We start from the raw sequence: 16,325 nt of genomic DNA on the forward strand, positions 1-16,325 counted from the left end.
TTTTCCCTGATCATTTATATAAAGGATGGATTACAGTTATATCCATGTAACTGCAATTCAGGTTGAAAATGTTGCATTAAGTACCAAGAATAAAATTAACCTAATATACAAATTACTCCATAAACTTAAAATCCAATAAAGATCTAGTTCATGGGGGTAAGGTATATTTTCAGTACCAAATGTTTCTGGTGTCAAAAATGAAATGTACAGGTGTTTAAAAGGTATTTTATTTTGTAGATATCAAAGATACAAATAAGACAGCTTTTCTTTAAAAGTCATATTAAGGAATGAAAGTTGAAACTGGCATTTACCTCTTTCAAAAATCATCCTGTGGCTGGTGTTTATCCCTTCCATTAATTTTAAAAATTTTAAAGATACAATTACACTAACACGTGCTGTAATGGAGTCCTTGTGTCTCAGATATAGAATGGCCTTTACTTTCTTCAGTGGTCTATTACCTGGAAGGAGAATTATTAAGTTGAGCAACTTTCTTTGCGACAGACATGAAGTAATTTAATCATGAATCTTAACGATTGAAAGAAAGTGAACTTATTCAGTGAGACAGTCTCCATTTTGTAACTCTTAGGGAAATGGAAGTGATCTAAGACTTACCTTTCACAGTGCAGTTAAATTATAGCTGCCAGGATTCTTAGCTGTTCTGGTTAAATGAACTGTGGAGACATATCTAGGATATTCTCTGCAGAAAGCTGTCCTTGAGTGACAACTTAGTGAAAATATGAAATTCCAAGTTCATCGCTCCTCTTATTTTTTTGTGAGCTATATTCTTTAGTATGCTTCAACAGAGACCATGAACTGGTTTACAGAATTGTAAAGATAGCTTGCTTTCTTTATAAAAATTTCAAGTAATGTGTATCAACTGCAGGGGTCCAGAAATATGTTTGAGTCTGGTAGTAACCTGAGTAGCTAAGTACTTCTCTGAAAACTGGTCAGGAGTTTCAATCAATAAGAAAAACCTCAGGCATAAAATCCTTTGTAGAATAGGTTTTTTACAAGGGGGTATTTTTCATGCAAATTGTCTGTAGGCATTTATTATTATTCCTGTTTTAATTTTATTCATTCGTTTTTGAAATGCAGCCACTCATATTCCCAGACCTGAGACCGATGTACCCCAGAAGCAGCCATTTTTTGGACATCTATTTCCATTAAACTCTTTCTACCTGTAAAGTTTTCCAAATAGCACTTTGCTGTTTATCCTTCCAGATAAATCCCCCTTCCAGATAATTCTCTGAGGGTCTCTTCTGCTGTAAACAGCTGAGGGCAATTTTTGGTACTTGAAAGGACAAATATCTTATTCAGTATATCCCTCAGATGTCAACATGCTCAATAATGAAACCGAGGTTTGAAGCTACCATGTCAGCTTGGGATATTGTGTTCAAATTGAGAAAACTCAGAGTATAGGTAAAAAGAAAAGTAAAGTCATTTCTTAAGGGAGAGAATTCTAACATAACCCAAGTTTGATGCTGATAAAGGAAAGACATAGTTGTAAAGACAAATAAAATTATTAATGGTAGCAAACACAGTAAAATATAGTTTAAAAATTGGTATACTCCATCACCAAAAAGGACATTAGTAAGAACCTTGCTTATTATATATGTACTTTAAACAATTTCTCTTTACTTCCAGATTACATAATTTTAAATATTGAAGGAATATTTCTCATATATTACTGTGCCTGCAGTTCATGTTCAATACTCTTTATTATTTATTGTACAACCATCTTAGATGTAGAGAGACTTATAAGATGGTTTCTCAGATATCTTCTTCTCAGATTCAATCATAACATCTTCATTTTGCTAGCCTTTCTCATCCTCCCAAATCCAGACATTACCTCCAAATACTTTATTCCACATTTTTAATTACATAAATGTCAATTATTTTTTTAATTATATATTAATAGCCATTAGTGAGATAACTTTTACAGAGACACCACAAAGAGTGGATCATCTTATAAATTCTTGTTGACTGTACCTAACAATATTGTCCTTTTCCAGAATTATTTTCTTTTTTTTAACAAGTTTGTTTTTCTTTTAAGTTTAATTTATTTATTTTGAGAGAGAGAGAGAGAGAGAGAGAGAGCACGAGCAGGTGAGGGGAAGAGAGAATCCCAAGCGGGCTCCATGCTGTCAGCATGGAGCCTGATGTGGGGCTCCATCTCACAAACCATGTGATCATGACATGAGCTGAGATCAAGAGCTGGATGCATAACAATGAGTCACCACGCACCCCTCCAGAATTATCTTCTATTCTGGCACCTCTGCTGGGTGCTCTCTACTCGCCTTGCATTCCTATAGCTCAAGGACAACTCAGGTGAACATCCTGATCCCCACTTCTTGTCTCTATAGTTCTCAGAGGTGGCACTCTTTGATCAGTTACTATTTAATAAATGAGCAAAAGGACATGAGAATCAAGTGGTAAAGTAGTGCAGACTGAACAGAAAATGCTTGGGTTTTAGGGACTGTGAGCCAGGACCCTCAGACTAGGACAAAATACTTATGAGAAATATATTTTCATCATCTGAATGACCAAATCTATTTTTCCTATAAATCACAATATCGCAGATAGACTCTGTATTCATTGATTCAAAACTTGTGATTTATAATTACAAGTTTCAGATGGTTTCTGAGAATTATCTTTCTCTTCCAAGTACACACACACAAAATTAAAAGGACTGATCATTTTCTTTTCTAACTTTGCCTAAGCAGTTTTCAAAAACTATGATGCAAATGAACAGAGCAAAAAAAGTGACAAACAAACAAAACAGACTCTTAAGTCAGAGAATGAACTGGTGGTAGCCAGAGGGGAGGTAGTCAAGGTATGGGTGAAAAAAGTGAATAAGACAAAAAATACATTTATCGTGATGAGCACTGAGAAATGTACAGAATTGTTTCTTCATTATATTGTACATCCAAAACTAATATAACACTGTATGTTAATTACACTTGAATTAAAAAAAATAAATAAAAATTTTCAAAAATCATGATGTAATTCATTTCACAGAATAGCTAGAATCATTCTATATTAGCCTTCACAAAAAAGTCCATTCTTCCTGACCATTTTCCTTCAATCTTTCATTAATGCCAGAATGCTAAAAATTTCTTTTTTTGCTATTGTTTACTTAATAAAATCCTTACTCTAGTTTTCTCCTTTTCTAGGCCATGCAAACTGATGTTCTTGTAATAGCATTTGATCTTTCTCGGAGGCCTGATGTACTTGATAAGTTCTCAACTTGTTAGTGGAGTTGAGGTTTTAATTATATTAGGCACATCTTTGAAATGGATTTTTCTCTCTTCATAACTTACCTGAAAATGTTCCTTTTTACACAGCCAAACAGAGGAGAAACGTTTAATACCTTTTAAAACATAATTAATGGCACCAAATCAAATTATTTAGCTGGAAAGATTTTATTTTCTTTCTTTTTTTTTAAGTCCATTTTTTCTTTGTAAGGATGCTATAAATTAAAACCTTAGAAAGGAGGTCAGAATAACCAGGCCTTGTTGGTCCAGCATTTTGCTAAATGAATAAGAATACAATTTTATTCCTTGCTTTGAAGCTGGCTGCAGATTTGCTAAGTGATTGGTTTGATTAATTTTCTGCATGGATCTCTCATTTCATATGAGAGGAAAATAAATTCAGCCAAGATGAATGAGTTTTATTTTAGGTCTTACTCTGAATTCAGGAGGTTTTAGAAACCTCCATTTCCCATCATGACTAGATTGCCAAGGGATCCACACTTACGGTGTCCCAGAGAATCAAACTTGCTCTGAAAAGACAGCAAAAGTTCTCTATGTCCAAATCCCAGTACATTCTGAGGATAGAATTGAAATGAACATATTCATGGCCGGTGCCACCATCTTGCTAACAGCCTATTTCTTTACAATGAACTCAGTGTTGGAGAGGGTCCACAACTGTGATTCTCAGCCATGTTTCTGCCTCAACTCAAGACAGCATTATCATGTTTTGATTCCATAAGAATCATCTTCTTCGTCTTAATGTGTCATCAACTGAAGAGAGATATGAGATTTTGTATTTCAATATTTGAGTCATGGGATGATTGGAGGAAATTAAGGGAGAATTATGGCACATAAAAATATGCTGCTACTAAATGATGTATGAGAAAGAGCCATTGACCAAGGACCATAAGTCTTTTTCTTTTTTCAGGTTTATTGAGATATAATTACCAGGTAACATTGTGTAAGCTTAAGATGTACAACATGATGATTTGGTACAAGTATATATTGCAATATGATTGTCACCATAAAGTTAGCAAACACCTCCATCATATCACATAATTACCATTCTTTTTTTCTGGTGAGAACACTTGAGATCTACTCTATTAGCATCTTTCCAGCAATATTATTACCTATAATCACCATGCTGTACATTAGGTCCTTAAAACATCTACATCTTGAATCTGGAAGTTTGTACTCTTTAAACAAAATCTCTCCATTTTCCACATACCCTTGCCCCTGGTAGCTACCACTCTATTCTCTGTTTCTATGAATTCTGCTTTTTTTAGATTATGCATGTGAGTGATATCATACAGTGTTTGTCTTTCTCTGATTCATTTCTCTTCATATAATGACATGAACACCATAAGTCTTGAGTCAGAAATTCTCTTTCCACAAACTTTTGGCAAGTTACTTCACCTCTCTAGTCCATCATGGGCTTAGGGACTTCAAGCATACCATTTTCTAGTACTAATAAAAGGCAGTTTTGTTTTGAAGACATTGTAGGTGTAACACTTTCGGAACTATGCTACCATGTTGGAATCTCTAGCTACAGACTAACTTTTTTCAACGTTTATTATCCAGGACCCCAAATTACGTGAACTTTTGGATGTGGGGAACATCGGACGCTTGGAGCATCGCATGATAACGGTGGTGTACGGGCCTGACTTAGTTAACATCTCCCATTTGAATCTCGTGGCTTTCCAAGAGGAAGTGGCCAAGGTATGGTGGATAGAAACTTCTGATGCTTGTCACCTCACTCTGAACCCTTATGATATTGTACTGATGCCTGCAAAAGACTGGGTTTTTGTCATATTTAACATGTGTTAAAATTACATCTAAAAATAATTCAGCTGCCAAGTGGAGATGTAATTCAAACACTTCCAAATAATGGCATCTACTAAGAATTATGGAGATTTTTCATTAGGAATGAGGCATTTGATATAATTTCTTTGCAGAAGAAAATATAGGTGAAACAACTTTTTATTTTACCTAAACACCTTATCCCAACTCATTCTCTCTTAGCCTCATCCCATGTCACTTCCAGCCCCATCTCTTTTCCAACCATCCTTAGCACCTTTTTAACCTCTTTTATGCTGAGTAGCACCTAGCTCACCACCATGCACATGGTAGCTGCTCAATTAAGGAAGGAAACGATTTTAAAATAAAAATTTCAAATAATATCAATAAATAGCAATTATTCAGTTATGCACTAGAATGGTAAATTAGAAAGGACCTCTCCATTAAGGAATTGCTAATTCACTAACATAGCAGGCCTTTCAGATACATACAGAAACAACTATAATATAAGCAAGCTCTATCAAACAGGAAGCTGTGAACTTCTGGGAACCCTGGACTCAACTTCGATGCTTTCTCTCGAATAGTCCAGTTGCCATGAAAAGAGCACTAAAATGAAAATATTGAAAGAACTTTCTTTTTTCATGTTTATAGTTTATAGGATACTAGTGATGATCCTTACCCTTCATACATTTCCTTCAAGACTTAAGATTATGAGTCAAAAAATACTTTTAAGTTTGTATGTCATATCTGTGCTCTTACAGAACTTCTCATGTCAAGGACCACAACTATGAGGTTCTGTCAAGCCAGTCATCATTGTGATTTATAAATTTTTAACCCTCAGTGGTCTGACAGTTCCCTGAACTACACCAGAAGTAATGGCCTGACCTCTATTCTTTAGTGATTATGGTAGAGGCTTATTTCCAACATTTACAAAAACATCGACTTCATTTCTTATAGTGGAATGAATGAAGTGCCAACCACTTTTAACAGTCTGAGGTTTTTAGAAACTACTCTCCAAAACCATGTTACAGACTAAATCTATTTTCTCTCTTTAAGAACCAAGTCACCCATTTGCTTCTGTAGTATAACTTAGACATTTGGAGAGACTTCGGTTCTGTGAAACACTGCATGACAGCATTAATTTGCCTACCATGAGTTCTTATTCTGGTATACTGCTGGTAATCTGTGAGTTGTATATACTTCATTTCTCAGAATGTAGACGGATGGTTGGTTGGATGGTTGGATGAATGAATACAGATAATTAAATATTAATTACCTGCAAAATATTTTCGAAATATCGTTCCTTAAATGCAACTATATTCACTTTAAAAAATAACCAATTCACGAGATTCATGAACTCTCAAAAACATTCAAAAAATGGCAGTGACTTTCAGGGAGGCTTTTACTAAGAATGAATATAGATTTTATATTACAAGTCAATCTACATATCTTATACTGTATTAAACCTTTGTGCAGTTAGGTTTAAAACATATTCAATTTCCTTCTCTCTGTGCATTCCTTCCCACTAATTTTCTTTAGGGATTTTGATTTCTGAACGCTGTAATATTCTCCATCAGGACTGCATCTGTAGACATTTTTTCCAGCAGCAACTTGATGTTCCTGGTATAATTAATGAGGCTACAGAATGTTTTGCCTCCCTTGCCTTCCCTTTAGGGTATTTTTTCCCCCACTGAAATTGCTCACTGGAATGTTAAGATTTGCAAACACCATTTTACTCTGAAAATTTACTTTCCCCCCTTCTAATTGTCAGAATTGTCTCATAACATCACACCTTTTATTTAATCTCTGGGGCCAATGTACATGATGCTTTGTGTAGTGTCAACACCAAAGGAGACAGCCTCTCTCATTATGTAGAATGTCTGACAGAAACCGGAGCTTCTTTGAAACTCAAATATCTCCAGAAGAAATTATTTACAAAGAGATTCTGGCTCATCCATTCATTCAACACATATTTGTCAGTTGCCTTCTCTGTGCCAACCACAATTCCAGTGTTATGGATACAGCATTCTAGAATGCTCAGAGCCAACATTCTGGGAGAAATAAACAGATAAATCACAGTTATGAAATAAACATATTGTAGGTCAGATGGAGATCTGTGTAGAAGAATAAAGTAGGAGGAGAGGGTATGAGGGTGGGAGAAGGAAGCTATTTCTTTATGGGGTGCACAGAGAAGGCAAAAAAATTTGAAGGAAGTTGCTCAGTTACAGCAATATCATAGATTTCTGAGAAATCTCTTGGATCAATTTAAAAAAATAATTAGAAGTAGGACTTGAACTTTCCTAAATATATTATTCCAGATTTGCATGCTTTCTTTCTTACATAAATTACCTGAATTTGAACTTTTTATTTATTCTTTAAGACAAGTGACTCTTTTAAAAAAGTGGGGTGAACACTGTCTTTCTTTTTTTCTCCACAGTTGGACTAAAAACATGGTGTCTCCTGCATATCTCAGTCATGAGAGTTTGATTTGCCAACCAAACTGCATGACTCAGTCATGAGAGTTTGATTTGCCAACCACTCTGTACTCTAAGGATCAGCTTTCCCTGCTCCCTGGAGGGGCACTTCCCTTTAATGCCAGGGATAGGTGGTTTCACGTTTGTCCTCTGGGTCAAATACTTCTCCCTGAATCTCCTACTCCCATAAGGACCAATGGCCACATCCACATTTGTTATCCTCAGGAACTCCTGTACTTCAGTACCCACCCCCCACCTTCCCTGGGATGCCCTGACCACTCCCTGGAACCACAGGGTGGAAGTGAATATCACCACCCATCCTTTTTACTCTTCTACCATTAACTTCTAATAGTTCTCCACTCACAGCTACATGACTTGTGGCAGAGTTGGAGGTATCAGCAAAGGAAACCAGCTAAGGAAACAAGTTCATTTTTTGTGTTATAGTGTGGGCTTCTGAACGACTTTGGCTTTTATTGTGAGGAAGATGGAAGCCATTGGAGGGTTTTGAGCAGAGGATGAACATGACCTGACTTAACCTTTTAGTCAATAATGGACCATATGGGGAAAGGCCATAATGGAAGCAGGGAAGACCAGTGAAGAAACTACTAAAATATTTGCAGTGAGTTGTTAGTGACTTAGACTAAAGTGGAGCTGTGTAAAAGATGAGAAGGGGTATATATATATATATATATATATATATATATATAGGAAGTCTGTATGTATGTATATATATATATATATATGGAGAAAAATTGAGAACATAAGCTTATAAATTGTATGTTGCATGTAAGAAAAGAAGAATCAAGGATGACGTTAGAGTTTTGGCCCAAGAGACAGGAAGGATGGAAATAACCACTTATGTCATAGGGAAATTTTAAAGTAGAGCATACATTTGGGGGTATATAGCAAGGGTTCAGTTTTGATTATGTTCAGATTGAGATAATTATTAGACACCCAAGTGGATATGTTGAGTTGGATATACAAGCCTGGAGTTAAGTGCCAAATCTAATACATCAATTTGGAAGTCATCAAATTATAGATAATATTTAATGAGACTGGATGAGATCAGCCAGGAAGTGACTATAGATAGAGAGGATGCCCAAAGCCTGAGTCATTGATACTCCAACATGAAGAAACTGTGCTAAGAAAGAATCAGAAAAAGAAGCTGAGAAGGAGTAGCCAGTGAGGAGGCAATAAGGTGGTGTGTGTTGTCAGAAGCCAGGGGAAGAAAATGTTTCAGGGAGAATAAGGTATCAACAACAAGGTCAAATGCTGCCCAAGATGAAGACCAAGAATTGACCATTGCATTTAGTGACATGGAGGTCATTCATGTCCTTGATTAGAGTAACTTTGGTGGAGTGGTATAGTCAAAAGCCTATTGGAGTGGGCTCTGGGGAATATTGGTAAAGAGAAAAAAAGAAGCCAAAAGCTCTTTTGAGAAGTTTTGATGTGAAAGACAGCAGAGAAATGAGAAGTGAGGTCCAGAGATGATTTTTCAGATGGGAGAGGTAACAATGTACATATATGCTAATTGGAATGGTCCCATAGAGAGAAAACAAGGTGCCAATTTAGGAGATAAGGAGAATTGCTGGAGCAAGTCCTTGAGTAGAAAGCAGTAGGATCTAGTGCAGATCTCACTAAACTGTACCCTGGGGGCATGTCTGTTCTACCACCTGTTTATATAAAGTTTTATTGGAACACTGCAACCTCCATTTGTTCACATATTGTCTATGGCTGCTTTTGCGAGACAAATTTGAGTAGTTATGACATAGACCATACAGACCACGAAGCCTTAAATATTTACTATCTGGCTCTTTATTTAAAAAGTGTGCTAACCCTGTCCTAGTTCAGAAATAGAGTGGCTAGGCTTAGACAGGAGCAAGGACATTTAATCAATAAGAGAAGAAAAAGTAGAGCATATTGGTTAGAATGCTAGGAAAGAGTACACGCTGTGGAGAGAATTGAAGACATTTTCTGATTGCCTTCACTTTCTCAGTGACAAAGGACACAGATGTCAGCATCTGGGAGTAAAGATTATCTGAACTCTCGAGCTTTTTTCAGTACCATTTAGTGCATTTCTTTGAAGATCTAACTGGTAAGGTTAACATGAACTGTGAAAGACAGATTGTTTATATCAGCCCCCAAAATAATGTTTTGAGCATACTAACCAATTTGTCGGATCAATGAAAATTCTTCCATTGGTCAAGTAGCTTGAAGACGAAATAATTGTTTTCTACCTGCCCAATTCTAGCCCTTCTGTTTTTCTTTGAGGTGAGGGCTACACAGGAAGAGACTTCTAGTTGTGTATATTACCTCCTGCAGTCCTACGGTCTAAACAGCATTCTGAAGGTAGTAAAACAAATTGCTCTAAGCCAATGGCTGGGGTTCACAGGATTCCCATATGCTAGTGTTTACCTTCAGGTCTCAGGTATTCAGTGTGTAACTGTTGGGAGATGACTCTTCATTGAGAGAAACTCAACAAGGAATGAAATCTGATTCATGATTAGTGAAGAGGAATCCCAGTGTGCAAAGACACCACGTCTTCCCTCTGGGTTCTGGTCCCTTTCCATGGCTGTGTCCCTGGAAGCTCACACCCTCCATTACCTCCCCAAGTCTTATCTCCAGTCTTTGTCCAATGCAATACATCAGTGACATAACCTATCACCCTGAGAAACAGGATTAGAGATCCAGGCTCTGATATTCAGTCCTAAATAGTTGGACACTCTGATAAGCCCCCTCAGTGGACATATTGTTGAACCACTACCTAGTTTGGCAAAGTCCAACCCAGGCATTGCTCCAGTGTGCTAAGATGCAGTGGGTGCAAACAGTAAGGATTCAGTGGGTTATAAGAATGAGATGGCTGGGGTGCCTGGGTGGCTCAGTCAGTTGAGCGTCCGACTTTGGCTCAGGTCATGATCTCATGGTCTGTGAGTATGAGCCGTGCGTGGGGCTCTGTGCTGACAGCTTGGAGCCTGGAGTTAGCTTCAGATTCTATGACTCCCTCTCCCTCTACACCTCACCCACTCACACTCTGTCTCTCTCTTTCTCAAAATAAATAAACATTAAAAAAAAAAAAAAAGAATGAGATGGCTAATGGCAGAGCTGTGCAGGGGAAATTCTGTGTTCATTTCTCTGCGCAAGGATTGGCAGATGCCTTTGCTTTCAATCCTTAATTCTGCACACACTAAATTCTCTTAAGCATTTATAAATAGGAAAAACAAAATAAACAAGTTTGTTTTTCTTGGTTAGCCATGCTATTAGCAGGAACTCAGCCAAATTGTTTTTTAAACTTTTTTTTAAGTTTGTTTATTCATTTCGAGAGAGGGAGAGGGAGGGCGCGTGTGCCCATAGGCAAGGGAGAGGCAGAGAGAGAGAGATAGAACCAAGCAGGCTCTGCATTGTCAGCACAGAGCCTGACACAAGGCTCGAACCCATGAACCGTGAGATCATGACCTGAGCCAAAGTCAAGAGTCAGACGCTTAACTGACTGAGCCACCCGTTGTTTTTTTTAATTTTGATTGAAATATAATATACACACACAGAAAACAACACCAATTATAACTGTATAACTTGAAAGATTTTTTAAAATATTTTTTAAATATTTATTTATTTTTGAGAGGGAGAGACAGAGTGTGAGCGGGGAGGAGGGTCAGAGAGAGAGGGAGGCACAGACTCTGAAGCAGGCTTCAGGCTCTGAGCTATCTGCACAGAGCCCAACGTGGGGATCGAACTCACAAACCATGAGAATATGACCTGAGCTGCAGTCAGTTGCTTAACCAACTGAGCCACCCAGGCGCCCCTTGAAAGATTTTTGAAAAGAGAACACGCCCAAGTAAATAGCACCCAGATCAAGAAATGGCATCATGAACACCCCTGTGTCTATTGTACTAACACACCCCTATTTTGACCTCCAACTTTACAGATGAGTTTTACCTATCTTTAAAATCTTTAAATGGAATCTGGAAACATGTCTTCTTTCTGGTCTGACTTCTATTATTCAAATTAGATATATGAAATCCTACTATAATTTTTACATATGGTTATAGCTTAGTTCATTCTCTTTCCTAAATAGTATACCATAATTATAGTATACCGTAATCTATTCTACAGTTGACTGACATTCAGTTTCCGGCTTAAGGCTATTACAAACAGTGTTGTTACAAACTTGCCTTTCTGTGAGATAGGCATTGCTGATCACAGATCTTCATATGTTCAGCTTTGATAGATAATGGCACTTTACCAAACTGGTTGTGCCCATTGGTATTTTAAACACTAATTCACATATGAAAAAAATGTTTAATCGAGGATGCCTGTATGTTAAATGATTGCATTTTGAAATTACAGAATAATGAGCTTTCCAAAAATATGCTCTGTAACTGAACATCAGCCTTGAATGGCTGTTATTTTAGATTTTTCAGGGAACCTCTGCAGCTATGAATGTCATAGAGAATCTAGTTCACTCATTTTGAGGATATGACCTGGGTTTCCCTAGAAATTTTCCTACCTTCATCCACACCAGATGCTTGCCTACCATCCAAATAACTTGCAGGCTCTCCAAATTTCCTAACTAGCTCTCACATCTCTTTCTTGTCTCCCTCTTCCTCCTGCTATGTTGTTCAAATTCTTGACCCTTCTCATCTGTAGGCACCTTCTACCTACTTTCCTTAAACCCTCTATTTGCTCTCCAACTATACATGCCCACCTGCATAAGAATGATCTTTTTAAAAAACTCTAAACTTGATCATGCCTGAAATCTTTTTCTTTTTTTTTTAAGTTTATTTATTTGTTTTGAGAGATGGAGGGAGAGAGAGTGTGTTGGGGAGGGGCAGAGAGAGAGGGAGAGAGAGAATCCCAAGCAGGCTCTACACCATCAACACAGTGCATGATGCAGGGCTCACACAAACCGTGAGATCATAACCTGAGCCAAAATCAACAGTCATTTGCTTAGCCAACTGAGCCACCCAGGCACTCCTTGAAATCTTTTGCATTGCCTGTTACCTAAAAAAATAAATTTCCTGATTATTTCATCCATTCATTCATTCATTCATTCACTTAGTGAACAAATATTTAATGAAGGCCTAGCATGTAGCAAGCACTTCAGTGGACACTGGGGATAGATTAGTGACAAAACAAACATAGCCCCTCCTCTCATGTGCTGGTAACTCACCTCTTGGACCCTTGCACAATTCTGCTCCAGTAGTTCCTAACTACTTGTGATTCTTTCTACCTTTATAATTTTAAGTTTGGTGCTTGCAGAATTGTGTGTCTTGCTAGACTTCCCTTCTCCAGTTTGTCCACCAGGAGAACTTTGGAGCCTCCTTGGGGATTCAGCTTAAATACAGCTCATCCATCTCCCCCTCCATCTCATGATTTCCATGAATAATGGAGTTTCCTTCTCTGCTCTTTGGTGAACCCCATGCATATTTTCTCCATCATGTATCACACTGTAATTATCTGTCAGTGTGTCTGACACCCTACCTTGGATCTGTGAGCTACTTAAAGTCAGAAACAACAGCTTAGTCACTTCTGTGTTCCCAAGATCTAGCTTAGTGTGTAGTAGGTTTTCAATATGTGAGTGTTTGGGGAAAAAAGAAGGAAAGAGGGAGAGAGAGAAAGGGAAGAAGGGGAATTTGAGCCCTTGAAAAAAACTGATAGATCATGAAAATTATTAAGCCATGGAGACTTTGAACGTCTTGTACTCTCAACTTCTCATTTGTTAGAGCTGAAGAAATTGAGACCCACTCACTAGCTAGTTGCTGCTGGCCTCTTCTTCCCAGCATGGATCCGTCTCCATGGTTTGCCAACATTCTCAGTAGGAGAAAGGGATGACACTAACCACAATGGCTTTTATCCTATTCATCTTTCCCAAATTCAGCTTTGTTCCTACTCAGAGAGTCATTGTCCCTATCACCACCACCCCCCAACAGTGGCTTTGAATGGCCAAGTCCTGATGGCTTTGAATGACCAAATAGTTGAGGCCTTTTAGGTGAAGAGAATGAGAAAAGGAGCCACAGAGAAGGGGCCTTTTTTTAAAAAGAAAAAGAAATTATAGTCTACAAAATGAAATTGGGAAAGAGAAGAGAAGGAAGATCCAGTGAAGGGACCTGCCAGCACCACCACTAGCTGTTTCTGATGTAGAACCCGATTCATCAAAAACTGGGAATTCTCTTAGACCTTCCTCCAAATTAACAGTGTATTTAAAACTGACCTCAAGAGACATGAGTTTCTTATATATATTCTTTTTATTCTAGAACATATACATTGAGAAAAGAATTTTCAAACACTAATATACTTTGTACAAAATGTGTCATTTATCCCATTTCCTTTTTGAACTTGGGACCAATTTATGTTGAGTGAGCAATGGGTATAGGTCTGATTTTCTTCAAACAAAAATGATTAAGAAAAATAGAATGAGGTATCATGTATTGTTTTTAGCAGTGTATTTTGACACATAATGGAACATTTTGCAAGACGTCCTTGGGGGTAGAATATATATGCCAAAAAGATAGTCGTTTACAAATGTAAAAAGTTAGCCTTCTGGATTGAAGCGTTTTATGAGATCTTCATTCATTGTTCTTCTTGACCTCTTCATGCTAGCCAAAAGCCTATGTTGTTATCTTCAGATATTCCCCTACCCAACTCTAAGTAAGGGCCAAGGCCTTACCAAGTCAATATACTGCACTATTAGTCTTGGGATTTTGTAGTCGTGATGTCTTTTGTTGGCAAATGAGACTCAGTCCACATGCTACATTTTTGTTTTAGAGGAGTATAAAAGATGCACAGCTTAAACTTTCAAATTGTTGAAAAAGTCACCCATGTGGAATGACTATACAAAAGTTTAAAAGTTCAAAAGTCAACAGAGAGACATTCATAATAAAAAGAGGGGGGAACAGGCACTTTGGACATTAATCTCTTCCTTACACCTAGATAAGAACCAGCAATTGCTATTTTTGTGATTGTGGAGGAAAGTGCTCTGCCCTCCATCTTCTGAATGTCTTTTCTGCATTCCTTAAGCAAGAGCTTCTTTTGAACCTGGCAGCATTCACAGGATCCACGTAAAGGAATGAATGCCAAACTGAAGGGAAGATATATACCCTAAGACACAGAAATGCTTGTGATTTCAGAGTATGAGCTGCTGTTAGCACAAACCCACTTTACCCCAGAAAAGAAAGGCAGAAAACTGCTTAGGCAGCAATGCCTCCCCTTTCCTTCCGAACACCCCATAACACAGAAGTTAGCTGCTTCCCCCTTGTTCCTATGCCTCTGTCTTCTGAGCCTTGAAGCTGAGTAAAGCCCCGATTGCCTATTTGTGTGGATTGCCTTGAAGCAGGCACAGCGATTAAGACAAACAGACAAACAAAACCATAATATTTTTGGAAGGGAGAAGAGCTCTAAAAAATTTGGCTTCCTTGTTTAATTACTGGGGGAAAACACCTGGCATCCTATAAGAGTGGCAGGTTGATCTGTGTCATCTACTGCCTTAATATTACCTGTCATTTTTATGTTGCTAATGCATTAAATGCTCTCAATGAACAAGCCGTCCCTGAGAATAATTTTTTTAATATTTTGTCAATGATTTCCCTAATGGCTATATGATAATAGTCATTCATTCATTCATTCATTCGACTGATACCTAATTGCCTACTGTGTACCAGGCAAGATATTGAGTGCCAGGGATAAGCTAAATAGACAAAAATGATTGTCTTCATGAAGTCTCCATAGAGGTGGGGGTAGGTGGACGACAAACACAATAAGACGGTGCCAGATGCTGAGACAAATAAAGTAGGGAAGGGGAATAGAAAATGCCGGAAGTAGGGGGGAGAGCATATTTCAGTTTTAAATAAATTGGCCAGATAAGGTCACCCTGAGGTGATGACTTCTGAAGAAAATTGAAGATGATGGAGTGGGTCAAGTAATTCTCATGGAGGACAGCAGACTCTGAGACAGGTGTGTACTCGGCATGGGATGAGGAAGAAGGAGAGCAGCGAGAGATGAGTCAGAGAGGTTGGGGGAGGGGGTGATAGGTGACCCAAATAGTGGTGGGTGGCCACTGTAAGAATATGGCTTTACTTCCAGTGACACAGTTAGCTATTGCATTATTTTGAGCGAGGGATTAATTTGGTGTAATATATTTTCACAGGATTGCCCTGGCTGCTCTGTTGAAAAGCCATAGTAGGGGTGCAGAAGCAGAAACAAGGAGAACAGAGTGCTTGGGGTAGAATGGTGAGAAATGGCTGGGTTCTGGATATACTCTGAGTGTAAAGCTATATATATGCACTAATGGATTGGATGCATGGCATGAGAGAAAGAGGGAACAAAAGATGATGTCAGGTTCTCTGGAATTGCATTAATTGAGCTGGAGAGCTAATTAGGGAGGGAAAATAAAAAATTTTGAACATAAAATACAAAATGGTTTTTAGTCCAAAACAACAGAATAAGCACAGGTGTGACGTGCTACCTCTCCTGAGATACTGTGAAAATTATGGTAAAGGAACATAAGTATGCAGTAATGAAGAGAATGAGATACGGCACTACAAGATGACATTTTCCAGTAAGTCTGCAGGGAAGATTGTGAGGAGAGTGTCTATGAAACAGAGTGGAGAGAATTCTGCACGGTCTAGGTTCCATAGAGAACTGTAGCCAATGAGGTCACTGACCCCCGCTCAGAAGCAGTGGAGACATGCCCCCAAACTTGAGAACTACCAGCCCACGGAGCCCACGGAGCAAGACTTAGGGGTGGAAAGAAGGCTGAGGAATTAAAGGAATATGGACAAAACTCTCAGCCCCTCCACCTCCTCCTCTT

General features: G+C 38.0%; 1 protein-coding gene across 3 annotated transcripts in view; it reads left to right on the forward strand.

Annotated features, from left to right (window-relative positions):
• The window catches only part of PLCB1 (phospholipase C beta 1), a 699,274-nt gene that overhangs the window by 448,506 nt on the left and 234,443 nt on the right, over nt 1–16,325 (forward strand). For all 3 annotated transcript variants that reach the window (XM_045445282.1, XM_045445284.1, XM_045445283.1), the window contains exon 4: nt 4,833–4,970. In XM_045445282.1, coding sequence (XP_045301238.1) covers nt 4,833–4,970 — 138 coding nt within the window. The remainder of the gene's footprint in view (nt 1–4,832; nt 4,971–16,325) is intronic.

Source organism: Leopardus geoffroyi, chromosome A3 (genome assembly GCF_018350155.1).
Source record: "Leopardus geoffroyi isolate Oge1 chromosome A3, O.geoffroyi_Oge1_pat1.0, whole genome shotgun sequence".
Classification (NCBI taxonomy): Eukaryota; Metazoa; Chordata; class Mammalia; order Carnivora; family Felidae; genus Leopardus; species Leopardus geoffroyi.